This window comes from Symphalangus syndactylus, chromosome 13, assembly GCF_028878055.3.
Source record: "Symphalangus syndactylus isolate Jambi chromosome 13, NHGRI_mSymSyn1-v2.1_pri, whole genome shotgun sequence".
Taxonomy (NCBI): Eukaryota; Metazoa; Chordata; class Mammalia; order Primates; family Hylobatidae; genus Symphalangus; species Symphalangus syndactylus.
Window position 1 is genome coordinate 37,656,524 of NC_072435.2, and position 17,503 is coordinate 37,674,026.

Genomic DNA, 17,503 nt, shown 5'->3' on the forward strand with positions numbered 1-17,503 from the left:
CAGGGAACCTGGGCTTGTAGGGTCCCAGCTGCAGCTGCTGAGAAGGGAGGTCCTGGGGGAGGGGCGTTGCACAAAGATGGGGGATGGGCCGCCCCAATACCGCCCTCCCAGACCCTAATTAGGCTCCAGATGGCAGATGGGCCCCCACCCCCATTTCCATGACAAAAGCAGGGAGGGGACTGCTCACAGGACCCTGGTCACTCTGCCCTACAGGGCCTGGCTGACTCCCTGAGCCTCCAGAGATCGTGGAGCCGGTACTGTTCCCATTGACAAGTGAGGAAACTGAGGTTTAGAGAGGGAAAGCCACTGCCCCCACCCCAGCTGGGAAGCCTTGGAGGGGAGATTTGAGCCCCTCTGGGGATGAGTCCTGAAAGGCAGTGGACATGGATGTGTGGAGGCAGGTAGGTGGCAGTAGGGGGTTGGGGATAGTCAGTTGGGGTGGGCGGTCGTGGGGGGACTGGAGAAGGAGGCACCAACCTTGATGGTCTTCGTCTGTAATTTGAGGCCGTTGAGGGTGTTGATGGCTTTGTCTGCATCATTGGGGTCAGAATAGTTCACAAACCCGTAGCCAAGGCTCTGCCCTGTGGGCAGAACCAGAATGATGACCTTCTCACCCAGCCTTGACACCTGCCAGTGTCCCCCCTCAGGCCTGAGAGACTGTCCCCTCCCCACCAAGATCCCACTTTCCTGTTTCCAGATGACACCTTCGATGCTAGAGTCCCACCTGCCTCTATCGCTCCTGAGACCTTCACCTAGGGGGTATACCCATCTCCCCATCAGACCTCACATCCCTAGACCACCTCCTGCCTTGATTACCCCCGAGACAGCTCAGCAAGGGTCCCACCTGCCCCCATCACCTCTGTATTTCTGAGGCCACCACCTCTGTTCCCCGCCGCAACTCCAGCAGCCACACCTGTGATCTTGTCCCGAACCAACTTGCAGGACTCGATGTCGCCAATGCTGCCAAAGAGACTCTTGAACTCATCCTGGGTCATGTTCTGGGGCAGGTAGTTGACGATGAGGTTGGTCTTGCTGTCGTCAGTGGCTCCATTTGTACCAAGGAGTGGCCCGTTGGGCAGGGCCGGGCCGGCCGGGCCCCCCCCCACCTGAGACTCCATGGCCCCCAGTATCTGCTGGAGATAACAGGTCGCATCCGCTCACCGCCCAGTCCCCACACCAGGGGCCTGCGGGAATGAGTGGCTTGGCGGTGATGAATTAGCCATGTCTTATAGGGGCTTTGTCATGGGCAGGTGTCATTTTATTATTCTAATGATTGGAATAATGATGGGATTCTATATATTGGAATAAGCACTGGGGGGAAAAAAAGCACCTGATGTTTTTACTGCAAGAAATCCCTTATATGACTACCATATATGCAAACAGAGGTCTAAAATCAACCTGTGCATTTACAGAATAATAAACGCTTTCACACTGGAAACGCTTTCACGTTGGGCACAGTGGCTCATGCCCCTAATCTCAGCACTTTGGGAAGCCGAGGCGGGCGGATCACCTGAGGTCAGGTGTTCGAGACCAGCCGGACCAACGTGGAGAAACCCCATCTCTACTAAAAATACAAAATTAGCCGGGCGTGGTGGCGCATGCCTATAATCCCAGCTACTCGGGAGGCTGAGGCAGGATAATCGCTTGAACCCGGGAGGCATAGGTTGTGGTGAGCCGAGATTGCGCCATTGCACTCCAGCCTGGGCAACAAAAGTGAAATTCCATCTCAAAAATAAAATAAACTAAATGCTTTCGCTCTCAGAAAAGTAAATCTAACACTTTTAGTAGCTTTCTTTGTTTTTGTTGTTGTCGTTTGTTAGTTGGTTGCTCTGTCACCCAGGCTGGAGTACAGTGGTGCGATCTCGGCATGCTGCAACCTCCACTTCTTGGGTTCAAGCGATTCTCCTGCCTCAGCCTCCAGAGTAGCTGGGATTACAGGCGCATGCCATTATGTACAGCTAATTTTTGTATTTTTAGTAGAGATTGGTTTTCAGCATGTTGGCCAGGCTGGTCTCGAACTCCTGACCTCAGGTGATCCACCCACCTCCGCCTCCCAATATGCTGGGATTACAGGCGTGAACCACCGCATCTGGCCCCATTTTTAGTAGCTTTTATTTTAGAAAAACGGTCTTGCTGTGTCACCCAGGCTGGAGTGCAGTGGTGCCATCAAGGCTGACTGCATCCTCGACCTTCCAGGCTCAAGCAACCCTCCCACCTCAGCCTCCCAAGTAGCTGGAACTATAGGCGCATGCCACCATGTCCGGTTAATTTTAAAATTATTCGTAGAGATGGGGTCTCACTATGTGGCCCAGGCCGGTCTCAAACTCTTGGGCTCCAGTGATCCTCCCACCTCGGCCTCCTAAAGTGCTGGGATTACAGGTGTGAGCTACTACGCCTGGCCCTTTTAGTAGCTATGAAGCCTCATAAGCCCTTCCCTAAACACATTTATTTCCCTCCTCCCACCAAAGGTAATTCCTATCCCGAATGTGCTAATTATGTCTTTTGCTTCATGCATACGTTTCTTACTAGTCATTTACCTGCCTCCATCTCCCCTTGCCACCCCCAGTTTTCCCACTGAGCTATTTTGTTCTTTTGCTTTTATTGTATAACATAAAACACCTTCAAATAATGACAATTTTATTTTTTCATCTTCAGTCTATACCTGTTATCTATTTTTCTTGTCATTTCAGGGGCTACAGTGTGATAGTAGCTTCTTTATTCCTGATTTTTTTTTTTTTTTTTTTAAGACAGAGTCTCCCCGTGTCACCCAGACTGGAGTGCAATGGCACGATCTTGGCTCACTGCAATCTCCGCCTCCTGGGTTCAAGCGATTCTCCGGCCTCAGCCTTCCAAGTAGCTGGGACTACAGGTTGCCACCACCACGCCTGGCTACTTTTTTTTGTATTTTTAGTACAGATGGGGTTTCACTATGTTGGCCAGGCTGGCCAGGCTGGTCTTGAAATCCTGACCTCGTGATCTGCCCACGTCAGCCTGCCAAAGTGCTGGGATTACAGGCGTGAGCCACCACGCCCGGCCCTTTATTCCTGATGTTAAGGGAGGTGCTTTAAACATTTTGCAGCTAAACATGATCTTTGCTATGGGTTTTTTTCTAGATGGCCTTTATCGGGTTAAGAACATTTTCTTTTATTCCTAGATCCTAAGACTTTTTTTAAAAAGGATGTTGAATTTTATTGACTTTTTTTACATCAATTGAAACCATTTTTTAGCTTTAATTAATTAATTAATTAATTTTTGAGACAAGGTCTCGCTCTGTCACCCAGGCTGAAGTGCAGTAGGGCAATCTTGGTTCACTGCAACGTCTGCCTTCTAGGCTCAAGCAATCCTCCCACATCAGCCTCCTCGGTACCTGGGGCTACAGGTATGCGCCTCCAAGCCTGGCTATTTTTTTTTCTTTGTATTTTTAGTAGAGACGAGGTTTTGGCATATTGCCCAGGCTGGTCTCGAACTCCTGGGCTCAAGCAATCCTCCTGCTTTGGCCTCCCATAGTGTTGGGATTACAGGCGTGAACCACTGCACACACCCCATTTTTTAGCTTTAATACATTAATGTCATGAATTATGTTAATTGATTTTCTTTTTTTTGCGGGCGATGGGGACGGAGTTTCGCTCTTGTTGCCCAGGCTGGAGTGCAATGGCGCGATCTCGGCTCCCGCAACCTCCGCCTCCCAGGTTCAAGCGATTCTCCTGCCTCAGCCTCCCGAGTAGCTGGGGGTATAGGCATGCGCCACCACGCCTGGCTAATTTTGTATTTTTAGTAGAGGCGGGGTTTCTCCATGTTGGTCACGCTCGCTGGTCTCGAACTCCTGATCCACCCACCTGCCTCAGCCTCCCAAAGTGCTGGGATTACAGGCATGAACCACCTCGCCCAGCTGTTAATTGATTTTCTAATATTAAACCAATCTTCATGGGATAAACCAAACTTGGTCATGCATATTGTAGTTTTGTTTATATACATTGCTTGATTTAATTTGCTGAATTTTTTGGTGGTTTAGCATGTTTTTACATATCTGTTGAGGAGGACATGCTGTTTATTTAATTCACACAAAGACTCTAAAATGGTAGAAGTTGGCTGGGTACAGTGGCTCATGCCTGTAATTCCAGCACTTTGGGAGGCCAAGATGGACGGATTGCTTCAGCTCAGGAGCTTGAGACCAGCCTGGGCAACATGGCGAAACCCTGTCTCTACTAAAAATTTAAAAACTAGCTGAATGTGATGTGTGCCTGTAGCAAAGATACTTGGGAGGCTGAGGTGGGAGGATCACCTGAGGTCGGGAGGTCAAGGATGCAGTAAACCGTAATCACACCACTGTACTCCTGCCTGGGCGACAGAGGGAGAACCTGTCTCAAAAATAAATAAATAAAGCTGGGGGCGGTGGCTCAAGCCTGTAATCCCAGCAGTTTGGGAGGCTGAGGCCGGAGGATCACTGGAGGTCAGGAGTTCAAGACTAGCCTGGCCACTATGGTGAAACCCCGTCTCTACTAAAACTACAACAATTAGCCAGGTGTGGTGGCACACGCCTTTAATCCCAGCTACTCGGAAGGCTGAGGCACAAGAACTGCTTGAACCCGGGAAGCGGAGGCTACAGTGAGCTGAGATCGTGCCATTGCACGCCAGGCTGGGTGACAGAGCGAGACTCCATCTAAAAATAATAGTAATAAGATAAATAAGCCTGGGCACGGTGGCTCATGCCCATAATCCTAGCACTTTGGGAGGCCGAGGCAGGCAGATCACCTGAGGTTGGGAGTTCGAGACCAGCCCGACCAACATGGAGAAACCCCGTCGCTACTAGAAGTGGGGTTAAAAAAAAAAAAAAAAAAATTAGCCGGGCGTGGAGGCACATGTCTGTAATCCTAGCTAATCAGGAGGCTGAGGCAGGAGAATCGCTTGAACCTGGGAGACAGAGGTTGCAGTTAGCCGAGATCCCGCTATTGCACTCCAGCCTGGGCAACAAGAGCGAAACTCCATCTTAGAATAAAATAAAATAAAATAAATAAATTAATTATTAAATGGTATAAGTTAATTTTGCTATGATAGATGGAGAATCTGAGGCTTAAAGATGTTAAGGAACGTGCTGAAGTCACTAGGCTATCTGCTGTGGCACTGGAAATGAAATGCAGACCCTCCGAATGTGAAGACCACTCTACAATTTTCTTCTCTTTTTTTAGAGACAGGGTCTTGCTCTGTTACCCAGGCTGGAGTGCAGTTGCGTGATCGTAGTTCGCTGCAGCCTCAAACTCCTGGGTTCAAGCATTCTTCCTGCCTCAGTCTCCCAAGTAGCTAGGACTACAGGTGGGCGCCACCATGCCTGGCTAATTTTAAAAAAATTTTTTGGGCCAGATGCAGTGGCTCATGCCTGTAATCCCAGCACTTTGGGAGGCCAAGGTCAGATCACGAGGTCAGAGTTTGAGACCAGACTGGCCAATATGGTGAAATCCCGTCTCTACTAAAAATACAAAAATTAGCTGGGCATGGTGGTGTGCGCCTGTAATCTCAGTTACTCAGGAGGCTGAGGCAGGAGAAACGTTTGAACCAGGCAGGTGGAGGTTGCAGTGAGCTGAGATCGCATCATTGCACTCCAGCCTTGGCAACAGAGCGAGACTCCATCTCAAAAAAAAAAATGTTTTTTTTTTTAGCCAGGCACAGTGGCTCATGCCTGTAATCCCAGCACTTTGGGAGGCCGAGGCAGGCAGATCATTAGGTCAGGAGTTTGAGACCAGCCTGACCCACATGGTGAAACCCCATCTCTACTAAAAATACAAAAATTAGCTGGGCGTGGTGGCGCGCACCTGTAGTCCCAGCTACTCAGGAGGCTGAAGCAGGAGAACTGCTTTTTTTTTTTTTTTTGAGACAGAGTCTCGCTCTGTCGCCCAGGCTGGAGTGCAGTGGCGCAATCTCGGCTCACTGCAAGCTCCGCCTCCCAGGTTCATGCCATTCTCCTGCCTCAGCCTCTCCGAGTAGCTGAGACTACAGGCGCCCGCCACCACGCCCGGCTAATTTTTTGTATTTTTAGTAGAGACAGGGTTTCACCGTGGTCTCGATCTCCTGACCTCATGATCCGCCCGCCTCGGCCTCCCAAAGTGCTGGGATTACAAGTGTGAGCCACCGCGCCCGGCCTGGGAGAACTGCTTGAACCTGGGAGGCGGAGTGTGCAGTGAGCCGAGATCGTGCCACTGCACTCCAGCCTGGGCGACAGAGAGAGACTCTGTCTCAAAAAAAAAAAAATTATTTTTTGTAGAGATGGGGTGTCACTATGTTGCCCAGGCTGGTCTCAAACTCACGGCCTCAAGCAATCCTCATGCCTCAGGCTCCCAAAGTGTTGGGATTACAGGCATGAGCCACTGAACCTGGCCCAAATTTCTTACTGTAACAGTCAACCAGACTGGTACTGGCTCTGACAACTCACTCTGCGTCTTTGGATATGCCTGCTAGGGCCTCTGTTTCACTTTGCTGAAAATTCAGAACAATTGGCAAGGGCTATATGAGGAGAATTTTAAAGTCACTTCAGAGCTCAGCAGGAAACTGCTGGGATTTGACTGACCTTATCTGTCAGGGACATAAGAAGGTCAAGTAGCCAGCATTTCCTTACATCTTCTTCAGTGGCACAGTTGGCACATAGGTTTGCCCTCACTTGAAAACCTGAACTGGGCCAGGCGTGGTGGGTCACGGCTGTAATCCCAGCCAGCACTTTAGGAGGCTGAGGCGGGTGGATCATCTGAGGTCAGGAGTTTGAGACCAGCCTGGCTAACATAGCGAAACTGTCTCTACTAAAAATACAAAATTAGCCAGGTGTGGCAGTGGACACCTGTAATCCCAGCTACTCAGGAAGCTGAGGCAGGAGAATTGCTTGAACCCGGGAGGCAAAGGTTGCAGTGAGCCAAGATCGCACCACTGCACTCCACCCTGGGCGAGAGCAAGACTCCGTCTCAAAAACAAACAAACATACTGATTGGTAGTGTCTTCCTGGAGGAATGAATTAAGAAGAATTCAGAAACCACATTCAGGCCAGGTGTGCTGGCTCATGCCAGTAATCCCAGGCATTACTTTGGAAGGCCGAGGTGGGAGGACTGGTTGAGCTCAGGAGTTCAAGCCCAGCCTGGGCAACAGAGTGAGATCTTGTCTCTACAAGAAATTTAAAAATTAGCTAGTCATGGTGGCTTGCACCTGTGCTCCCAGGTACTCAGGATGGTGAGACAGGAGGATTGCTTGAGCCCAGGAGGTGGAGGTTGCAGTGAGCCATGATGGCACCACTGTACTCCAGCCTGGGCAACATAGTGAGACACTGTCTAACAAAAAAAAAAAAAAAAAAAAAAAGAAGAAGAGGAAGAGGAAGAGGAAGGAGAAGGAGAAGAAGAAGAAGCCGGGAGTGGTGGCTCACGCCTGTAATCTCAGCACTTTGGGAGACCAAGGCGGGTGGATCGCCAGAGGTCAGGAGTGTGAGACCATCATGACCAAACATGGCGAAACCCCATCTCTACTAAAAATATAAAAATTAGCCAGGTGAGGTGGTGGGTGCATGTAATCCCAGCTATTTGGGAGGCTGAGGCAGGAGAATCGCTTGAATCCGGGAGGTGGAGATTGCAGTGAGCTGAGATCACACCACTGCACTCCAGCCTGGGTGACAGAGTGAGACTCTGTCTAGAAAAGAAAAGAGGCCAGGCGTGGTGGCTCACGCCTGTAATCCCAGCACTTTAGGAGGCTGAGGTGGGTGGATCACGAGGTCAGGAGATCGAGACCATCCTGGCTAACACGGTGAAACTCCATCTTTACTAAAAATACAAAAAATTAGCCGGGCATGGTGGCGGGCGCCTGTAGTCCCAGCTACTCGGGAGGCTGAGGCAGGGGAATGGCGTGAACCCGGGAGGTGGAGCTTGTAACGAGCCAAGATCGCACCACTGCACTCCAGCCTGGGTGACAGAGCGAGACTCCCTCTCAAAAAAAGAAAAGAAAAAGAAAAAGAAAAACAAATCACATACAGTTTTCAGTAGGAAAGATCACTGTGATTGATTAGCAATGTCTGCTGTGGCCACACAACTGGAAACAGCCAGCAGGTACATATTATCTCAGCCATCCCTGACTCAAGCTCCAATATCTTAATTGTTCCCAAATATTGGCTACTACTGTGTGCCAGGCACTGTGCAAAGCACTCTACATGCAAGTTTTCTGTTCTTATTCACAACAATCCTAAAAAGAGAATTTTTCCTCCCCCACTTCACCCCCACTTAATACATGAGGAAACCGAGATATTTTAAAAATTGCCAAAGATCATGCAGCATATAAATGGTAGAACAGGGATTTGCATATGAGTTTTTCTGATCCAGAGTGTGCATTTCCAACTTCCAATGCCAACCAAGAATGGTGCCAGCTCTAACATTTCCCAGCTGTGTGTCCTCAGATAGACTACCTAGTGCTTCTGAGCGTCTGCTCCATTTTGCTGCAAACTCCAAATTATAGTCACACTGGCCTGGGGTAGGAGCTAAAGTCATATGCTGGAAAGCATCTGGAATTGGTTAGTTATGTCTGTAATGGGCATGATCATGGGAATTAAAAGCAGGCTTGTCACATCCATCATCCGTGCCTCATAATACACCTACATTATTTATTATTATCATTAGAGATGGGGTCTCGTTCTGTCTCCCAGGCTGGGGTGCAGTGGTATGATCATGACTCATTTCAGCCTAAACCTCCGGGGCTGAAGTGATTCTTACACCTCAGCCTCCTGAGAAGCTGGGACTACAAGCATGTGCCACCATGCCTGGCTAATTTTTTTTATTTTTTGTAGAGATGGGGTCTTGCTATGTTACCAGGCTGATCTCAAACTCCTAGCCTCAAGTGATCCTCCCACCTTAGTTTCTCAAAGTGCTAAGGATTCAGTTGTAGCCAGGCACGGTTGCTCACATCTGTAATCCCAGCACTTTGGGAGGCCGAGGCAGGCAGATCACGAGGTCAGGAGTTCCAGACCAGCCTTGCCAACATGTTGAAACCCTGTCTCTACTAAAAATACAAAAAAATTAGCCAGGCGTGGTGGTGAGTGCCTCTAATTTCAGCTACTAGGGAGGCTGAGGCAGAATTGCTTGGGAAGCAGAGGTTGCAGTGAGCCGAGACCGTGCCATTGCACTCCAGCACTGCACTCCAGCCTGGGTGACAGAGTGAGACTCCATCTCAAAAAAAAAAAAAAAAAAAAAAGAATTCAGTTGTGAGCCACCATGCCTAGCCTATTATACTTTTATTTAAAGATGGGGTCTCTCTATGTTGCCCAGCCTGGAGTGCAGTTATTATTCACAGGTGCAATCTTAGCGCACTGCAGCCTCCAACTCCTGGACTCAAGCAACCCTCTCATCTCAGCCTCTCAAGTAGCTATGACTACAGGTATGTGCCATTGCATGGGGCAATACTGCTATTTTATTTTATTTTATTTTTTATTTTATTTTTTTGAGATGGAGTCTCACTCTGTCACCCAGGCTGGAGTGCAGTGGCGCGATCTCAGCTCACTGCAAGCCCTGCCTCCCGGGTTCACACCATTCTCCTGCCTCAGCCTCCAGAGTGTAGCTGGGACTACAGGCGCCCACCACCAAGCCTGGCCAATTTTTTGTATTTTTAGTAGAGACGGGGTTTCACCGTGTTAGCCAGGATGGTCTCTATCTCCCAACCTCGTGATCCTCTGCCTCGGCCTCCCAAAGTGCTGGGATTACCGGCATGAGCCACCGCGCCCGGCCTAATACTGCTATTTTAATGAGCATTACGCTACACTGAGCATCTACTGTGTGCCAGGCACTGTGGGAAATACTTTGAGGCATATTTTCAGTTACTCTCCCAACAATCTTAAAAGACTGAGAACACATTCTCTATTTTACAGGTGACAAAAGTGAATTCAGAGATGTATGAATAGGGAACTTCATTTCAGTCCTGGATCTGTTTGCAGAGCTGTTTTTCATCATTATGGCCAATGCCTTGTCTGGCTATGTTGCCCAGGCTGACCCTGAACTCTCAGGCTCAGGTGATTCTCTCACCTCAGCCTCCCCAGTAGCTAGGATTACAAGTGCAATTCATGATGCCCAGCTAATTTTTTATTTTTTCTACAGATGGGATCTTGCTATGTTGCCCAGGCTGTTCTCAAACTCCTGGTCTCAAGGGATCCTCCTGCCTCAGCTTTCCAAAGTGTTGGGAGTACAGGCATGAGTCACTGCACCTGGTCACCATCTACTCTTTTTTTTTTTTTTTGAGACAGAGTCTTGCTCTATCACCCAGGCTGGAGTGTAGTGGCACAATCTTAGCTCACTGCAACCTCCACCTCCCAGGTTCAAGCGATTCTCCTGCCTCAGCCTCCGAAGCAGCTGGGACCACAGGCACGCGCCACCATGCACAGTTAATTTTTTTGGATTTTTAGTAGAGACATGGTTTTGCCATGTTAGCCAGGCTGATCTCCAACTCCTGACCTTAGGTGACCCGCCTGCCTTGGCCTCCCAAAGTGCTGGTATTACAGGCATGAGCCACCACGCCTGGCCCATTTACTCTTGTAAAACAGATGGCACAGAAGGTCAGCTCCCCTGCATCTCCAATTGGCTGAGTTGCTCCTGGGAGGGCTGCCTGGAGGACTATTCTGAAGACACATCCGGCCTCAAAAGGAACATGCATTGGGTTGATTAGCAATGTCTGCACGGCACCTGTGGTGATGCAGTAATGTGCACTGCACAGCTCTGCATTCCCGTCTCCTAACATTAATACTTAACTGATCACGTAACCAGGTATTGAGGTGCCTGTTGTGTGCCAGGAAAAATTCCTCATGTGAAACTTCCAGGTGGTTCTCCTGCTGTTGAACATGATGAGATTCCTTTCTCCATTTAATACACAAGGAAAGAGAATCTCCATGAAGGGATAGCGTGACTGGGGAGGCTGAGACGGAAGATCACTTAAGCCTAGGAGTTTGAGAGCAGCCTGGGCAACACAGTGAGATCTTGTTTCTACCAAAAAATTTCCAAAAAAATTAGCTGAGTGTGGTGGTGCATGCCTGTAGTCCCAGCTACTTGGGAGGCTGAGGTGAGAGGATCAACTTGAGCCCAGAAGTTTGAGGAAGCAGGGAGCGTGATCATGCCACTACACTCCAGCCTAGGCGAGAGAGTGAGATCCTGACTCTTAAGGAAAAAAAAAAAAAAAAAAAATGAAGGAATAGGAACAGGGTTGCACAGGCGGCAAATGGTGAAACAAGAATTCAGGCCAGGCACGGTGGCTCACGCCTGCAATCCCAACACTTTGGGAGGCCTAGGCGGGAGATCACCTGAGGTCAGGAGTTCGAGACCAGCCTGGCCAACACGGCGAAATCTCATCTCTACTAAAAATACAAAAATTAGCCAGGCATGGTGGTGGGCACCTGTAATCTCAGCTACTCGGGAGGCTGAGGCAGGAGAAGCACTTGAACCTGGGAGGCGGAGGTTGCAGTGAGCCGAGATTTCACCACTGCACTCTAGCCTGGGCAACAAAGACTCTGTCTCAAAAAAAAATAAATAAATAAAAATAAATAAAAAAAAAAAGAATTCAGTTCCAGGGTTTGGACTTTAGAGCCCACTCTCCTAACGAAAAGACCAGTAATATAATAACAAAATAATAACAGCAAAGCCAAGCCGAGTACCTGCTCTCTGCCGTGCTCTGGGCATCATGACATTTAAACCCACTCCATCGGTTGAGTCTATTAATTCAATTCAACAAATATTTACATGTGTAGACATGCCAGACTCCACCCTCCTCATGTTGTCCTCTGACAGGTCACCTCTCTACGCCTCTGTTCTTCCTTAAGGAAGGTATGGCACAGAGGTCTCACATGTATGGAGATGGATTCTGAATTTGCATCCTGGTTCATTAAAAGTTTTGTGGGGTTTTTCTTTTCCTTGTTTATTTTTGAGACAGGGTCTTGCTCTGTTGCCCAGTCTAGAGTGTAGTGGTGTGATCATGGCTCACTGAAGACTTAACCTCCTACTGCCTCAACCTCCCAAGTAGCTGGGACTATAGGCTTGCACCACCCAGCCGGCTAATTTTTCTCTTTTTCTGTAGAGATGAGATTTTGCCATGTTGCCCAGGCTGCGATCCTCCTGCCTTAGCCTCCCAAAGTGCTGAGATTACAGGTGTGAGCCACCACGCCTGGCCCTGGAGATGGATTCTGAATTTGCATTTATGCTCATTGAGGTAAGAGTTCTATGTTGAGTTGCTGATATTTGCTATAAGAGCCCAGTGAGCAGTTGGCAGTACACAAGCCACTGCTTCTGGACATGCTAGATCCCTATTTTTTTTCTGTTTTTGAGACGGAGTCTTGCTCTCTTGCCCAGCCTGGAGTGCAATGGCATGATCTTGGCTCAGTGAAAACTCTGCCTCCCTGGTTCAAGCAATTCTCCCACCTCAGCCAGGTAGCTGGGACCACAGGTGTGCACCATCACGCCCAGCTAACTTTTTATATTTGTAGTAGAGACGGTGTTTCGCCATATTGGCCAGGCTGGTCTCGAACTCCTGACCTCATGTGATCCACCCACCTTGGGCTCCCAAAGTGCTGAGATTACAGGCATAAGCCACCGCGCTAGATCCTATTTTTGAACTCCACTGAGCATGTACAAAGTTTTCATTGACCTCCCACAACCACAGTGAACGGTATGAAGGGTCTCCTCCATTTCTCAGATGGGGACACTGACGGTTAGTCACACGGACCTATGACTTGTCCAGGGTGACAGGAGGAGTTGGAGGGGATGGTATCAACATCTGACTCCTGATCCAATGACCCCAGAGCCGAAAGAGTTACCGGCTGCCCCCCTCCCATGGTGTCCCCAACCTGAGTGAAGAGGTGACTGGGTGGGTCAGACTCGGGTTCTTGAGGCCCAGCCTGCTAATCTGGCCACCATCCCTTCTCCCTCCCATCTGTGCCAAGGCTTAGCGGGACCAGTGTCGCGTTTCCTCCGTGGCTGAGCCGGCTGAGCTGATAATGGGGATCAGATTGATGGAGGCCACACCCGCCCTGCCCCAGCCTGCAGTAAGCGTACAGCCTGGGATGGTGGCTACATGGGCATCAAAGGGACTTCGGCGACTGGCGCCAGACAGAGATGGGGGGTGGCAAAGTCAGAGAGGAGGGCAGATAAAAGATGAAGGGTTAGGGAAGCTTCCCATTCTCTCCAGTGCTTCTTCTAAGTCTCCCCCGACTTTCGGTTTCTCTCTCCCTCTTTCTTCCTCTGTTTGCCTCTCTTCTCCACTGTCTTGCCCTCTCTCTGAACCGTTCTGTGTCCCTGGCCTCATCACTCTCTCTCCCTCTTTTCCACCATCGCACATACATCTGACATACCGGTTTTGCAGTGAACACACCTGAGGCCACTTTTTTCTTAGAACCTCCTGTGTCTGACCCCCACGGCCCCCAGCTGCGCCCCCTGGCCCCAGTCACAGTGACAGATGCCTGGATACCGGCGACAATAGGGCATTGAGTGGCTATGCATGGTGAGGCTGGGCTACCACGTGGTGCTGACCGAGCCTCCTACTTCTGGGCCCTTCTTCAATGCAGGGTCCTCCTGGTCTTAATTTATCACCTCTCTTCCTCAACCCAGCCTGTCCCCATGACACATCACTGCCCAAGCGCTCGCTCACTGGAGAACCTCAAGGCCCTCAAGGCCCTTGTGTGACCTCTGACCACACCCTCTTTCCCTTTGTGCATTAGTTTCCTTTTTCAAATGAGAGAACCGATCAGAGGACGCCTAGGAGATGCTGGACTGTTGCGGGAGTTCTGAGGTCCTCAGGAGGCCACACGCCGGTTCCCAGACCTGGGTTAGCAGCACGAGGCCCAGAGAGGGAAAGGAACCGGCCTGAGGTCACACAGCAGGTGACCCAGGCCTCCGGGACCTCATTTCTCAGAGCCAGGTGGGCGGGTCCCAGGGTCCAAGAGGGGAGAGGCTTAGGCATGGAGGGAGCGCCAATCATGCCCCCACCCCCAATGCTAGCCACGACTCGAAAAAGGGGCCCGGAAAGAGACATAATGCACAGAGACACAAACGCAGAGACGGAGAGATAGGAAGAGTGGAAGAGGGAGGCCCAGGCGCCGGGACCAGACAAAGGACGCGCGGCGGCGCGGGGAGCGGAGTCGCGCGGCAGGGGCGGGGGTGGAGCCGGGGTGGGGCTATAACTGGCCAGCCCCGCCCCCGGGATACGCCCGGGCTGCCGAGTGGGAATCCGAGGGCTCGGGCGAGGCCGGGCCTCCGGGGCCCTGGGGGGCGGGGTCTAGATGGGCGTGCCCGGGCGTGGCCAGGCAGGGCGTGGCCGGGCGGGAGGGGCCGCGCGCTCGGGAGCTGACCAGCTCCGTGGCTGCTGAAAGCACCGAGCGCGGGGCTAGCGGTGCGGGCGGGCAGGCGCGCGGGCCGCGCTCAAGGTCACCTCGCGGCCCAGAGCCTTGGCAAGGTGTGGAGCCTGGACCTGGCCTAGGGGGGCTGTCTCGGCCTCCTACCCCATCTCCCGGGGGGCGGAGACCCGGGAGCCGAGAGGTGCCCCCCCAACCCGCAGGCCCTCCTCTCCCCTCCCCCTCCCCGCAGCCCGAGGCGCCCGCGCGAGGCTGCGGCCCGCGAAGAAGCGCCGAGAAACAAAGGGACGCGGCAGCGGCGGCGGCGGGCCCGCGGGGCCTCCGGGCGCGCCCCCTCCTCTCCCCTCCCCGCTTGCCGCAAGGTCGACGGGCTCGAGGACGAGACGCCCGCCTCCCGGGTGCGGCCGAGGCCCGGGGCGCGCGATCCGACGCCACCCGCTTTCCTAGGGCTCTCGGGGACGCTTTGTCGCTTTGGCTTGGCCCAGCACCAGTGATCAGGCCCTGCGTTTGCCTGGGCGGCCTGCGGGGTCTGGGCCTGGATGGAGGAAGCATCCTTAGCCGCCGCGGCCCCTCCCCCATCAGGCCTGCTGGAGAGGGGGCAATCCCGCCTCCAGGGCGGCGTCGGACGCCTCCCGAATCACAGTCAGGCTCCCTAAGGCCCCCTCAGACCAAGCTCTAAGCGCCCTCAGCACTCTGGGCGCGGCCCTGCCCACTCTCAGGCCCCGAGGCTTGGTCCTACCCCCCCAACCCGGGCCTAGCTAGGCCTGGTCCTACCCCCCCCCACGCCGCACCCGCCCAATCTCCGCGGAGCCTGGGCCCAACTCCTCCCCGTCCCGATTCCCTTTCGGCGACAGGGGAATACCTACAGTGACCATTCTTGTGTGCCCGGCGGGCTCGGTCCGTGTTGAGGGGGGCTCCGGGGGTCGTGCACTCCTAGGGGGGCGCCCGATGCTCACGCTGGGGTCCCGCCCGGGCGGCCTCTGGTGCGGCCGCTGCAGATGTGGCGATGAAGGCGGCGGCTCCCTCGAGGTCCAGGGACGGGCCCGAACCCGGGGATGCGCGCGCGGATGGCCGGGCCCCGGGGTGGCCTGCGGGCGGCAGGGGATGGAAAGAGGGAGCGGGCGCGAGGTTGAGGACGCCCCCTGCGCGGCCCCGCGGGGCCCGGGGAGGTTGCGCTTCCCGACAGAGATCGCGGCGCTCTGCCTTTTGCCGCCGCCCCTCGGTCGGCCCTGTCCGGTCCCGTGTGTTCAAGTCCTCTCCCCTCGCCCACCCTCCCTCCCTCCCTCCGGCCCGCGCTGCGCGCTCCGCGCTCTGGACCGCGCCGCCGCCGCCCCCAGCCCTTTATAGCAGCAGCTGCCAGCGCCGGCGTCGCTCATTGGCTGCGGCGACCGAGCTCCGCCTCCTCGCGGCTCCCGACGGCGCGGCAGGTGGAAGTGAGCGCACACTGGTCGGGACTCTGAATCCCCCAAAAGCGCATCCTAGGTGCTCGGGTTGCCAGATTCGGGACCTCCTTCCCTCGAGGCCCTTGCTTCCTACTTTGGCACCCCTTCTCGGGCTGGCTTTCGGGAGAGGAGACGGGCTCCCCTCCTCCGTCCAGCTCCTAGAGCTGGAGGAGCCAAGAGAGCGAGGAGGTATTAGTGGCCTGAATATGCGACCTTCCAGAAGTGCTGTCCACTGAGGGGACTGGAAAGGGGATCAGGAACCACTATTTTAGTAGGCAGAGGCCTGGGTCCCCAGATTTGGAGGCACCAGGTGTAGACTACCTCAAGACCACGGGGGAGGGTGGCTAGTGTGGCCCTAGTCTTCTGCAGGAGACTGGGACGCTGTTGGTTTTGAGTGAGCTGGATCCTTCTAGGGTTCAAAACGTAAGGACTGGCACTCCCCAGTGCAAGGGAACTCCGCACTGCTCCGAAGGGGGTGAAAAGGTTTGGGGCTCAGTGTTCTGGATAATCATCGCTGGAGCCATGCAGCTCCGGGAAACCACGGATCCTTCTCGGACCCCACAAAACTGGGGTGGGTGGATTTGCCACATAAATGTCCTGGCTTTCTGGGCTCGTGATTGGTCCTCCTGACTGTGGAGTCATGCTCGCTCTCTGCTAGGGGGAATCTGGCCTCTCTCTAAGGCGTTGGGGGTGGCGCAGCCTCCTTTGGTGCGCGGGCGCAGGTGCATGTTTACGTCGGGGCGCGGGAACCCAGCACACACTGGGGCGGGGTCGCCAGGGCGTGAGGTTTCAGCACCACAGACAGCAATCCGACAGTATGGTCGAGGGCTCTGCCGGCGAGGTAGCCCAGACCCCCTAACTGGAGAGCGGCAGTCCCCACCCTATCCTCGTTCCTGCACGCCCTTTAGGCTCCAGACTGTCAGAGAGCGCCACCAGCGAGGAGAGCCTAATTTGCCCAATCAGGGGCGGCTCTTGAGATAACCAATTACTGGAAGATGCCCTAGAGATCGAGCCAATGGGAGTGCGCGCACCAGGGGATGCTGCCACGCCTGGAGAGGGCAGGCCAATCGCAGTGGCCCGCGCAATAGGGGCGGTGGCGGTGCGGGTCCCCGGGTGGCCCCTCTTGGGCTCGCCGGGGCGACCTGGCTGTGGGCGCTAGGAGCCCGAAGCGATGGTCTGTTCCCCATCCCGTGTTCCTCCCGGTTTCCGTCATCGGAAGCTGAGCTAGGAGGGGGGCTGCTCCTGGGCGCGCGGACCCCGCTGCGGTTCCCATGGAAACCTGCCGGCTCCGGCTGTGCGGAGAGAGTGGAGGGGACCTGCCTCGCGGGGGGAGGGAGCTCGCGGGGGCGGCCCCAGCGGCCGGACTCGCTCATCCTTGCCGATTCTTCTGTCCTCGGCTGGGGTAGCCCCCCGGTCCGCAGCAGGAACTGAGGCGTAGCTGGGGCCCCGCCCCATCCCCCGAGCTGGTGAGGAGCCGGCGGGGCCAATCTGCGCGTGGCGCCACAGGGCTCCCCCGGGCACGTGCCTGAGCTCGCGGCTGCCGTCCCCAGGGTCACGTGGCTGCGGCCACCGGGGCCTACGCGCCTCGCACGCCACCTAGCGGCCGCGCCTCGCTCCCCGCCCCTCTCTCTAGCGGCCCGCATGAGGCGGCGGCCTCAGCATCCTCCTCTGGGAAATGGGGCCAGGGCAGCCGCCGCCAACTCCCCTTCCCCCCGCGGCTTCCTGTTTT

The 17,503-nt window shown here is 53.8% G+C and overlaps 1 protein-coding gene across 3 annotated transcripts in view; it reads right to left on the reverse strand.

Moving 5' to 3' along the window:
• Positions 1-15,645, reverse strand: part of ELAVL3 (ELAV like RNA binding protein 3) — a 29,452-nt gene extending 13,807 nt beyond the window's left edge. For 2 of the 3 annotated variants that reach the window (XM_055239460.2, XM_055239458.2), the window contains exons 1-3: positions 15,199-15,645; positions 914-1,133; positions 478-581 (exon numbers count right to left, since the gene is read on the reverse strand). In XM_055239460.2, coding sequence (XP_055095435.1) covers positions 478-581; positions 914-1,133; positions 15,199-15,207 — 333 coding nt within the window. In that variant the 5' untranslated portion in view covers positions 15,208-15,645. The remainder of the gene's footprint in view (positions 1-477; positions 582-913; positions 1,134-15,198) is intronic. The other variant, XM_055239459.2, reaches the window with a different exon arrangement.
• Between the last annotated feature and the right edge of the window lie 1,858 nt (positions 15,646-17,503).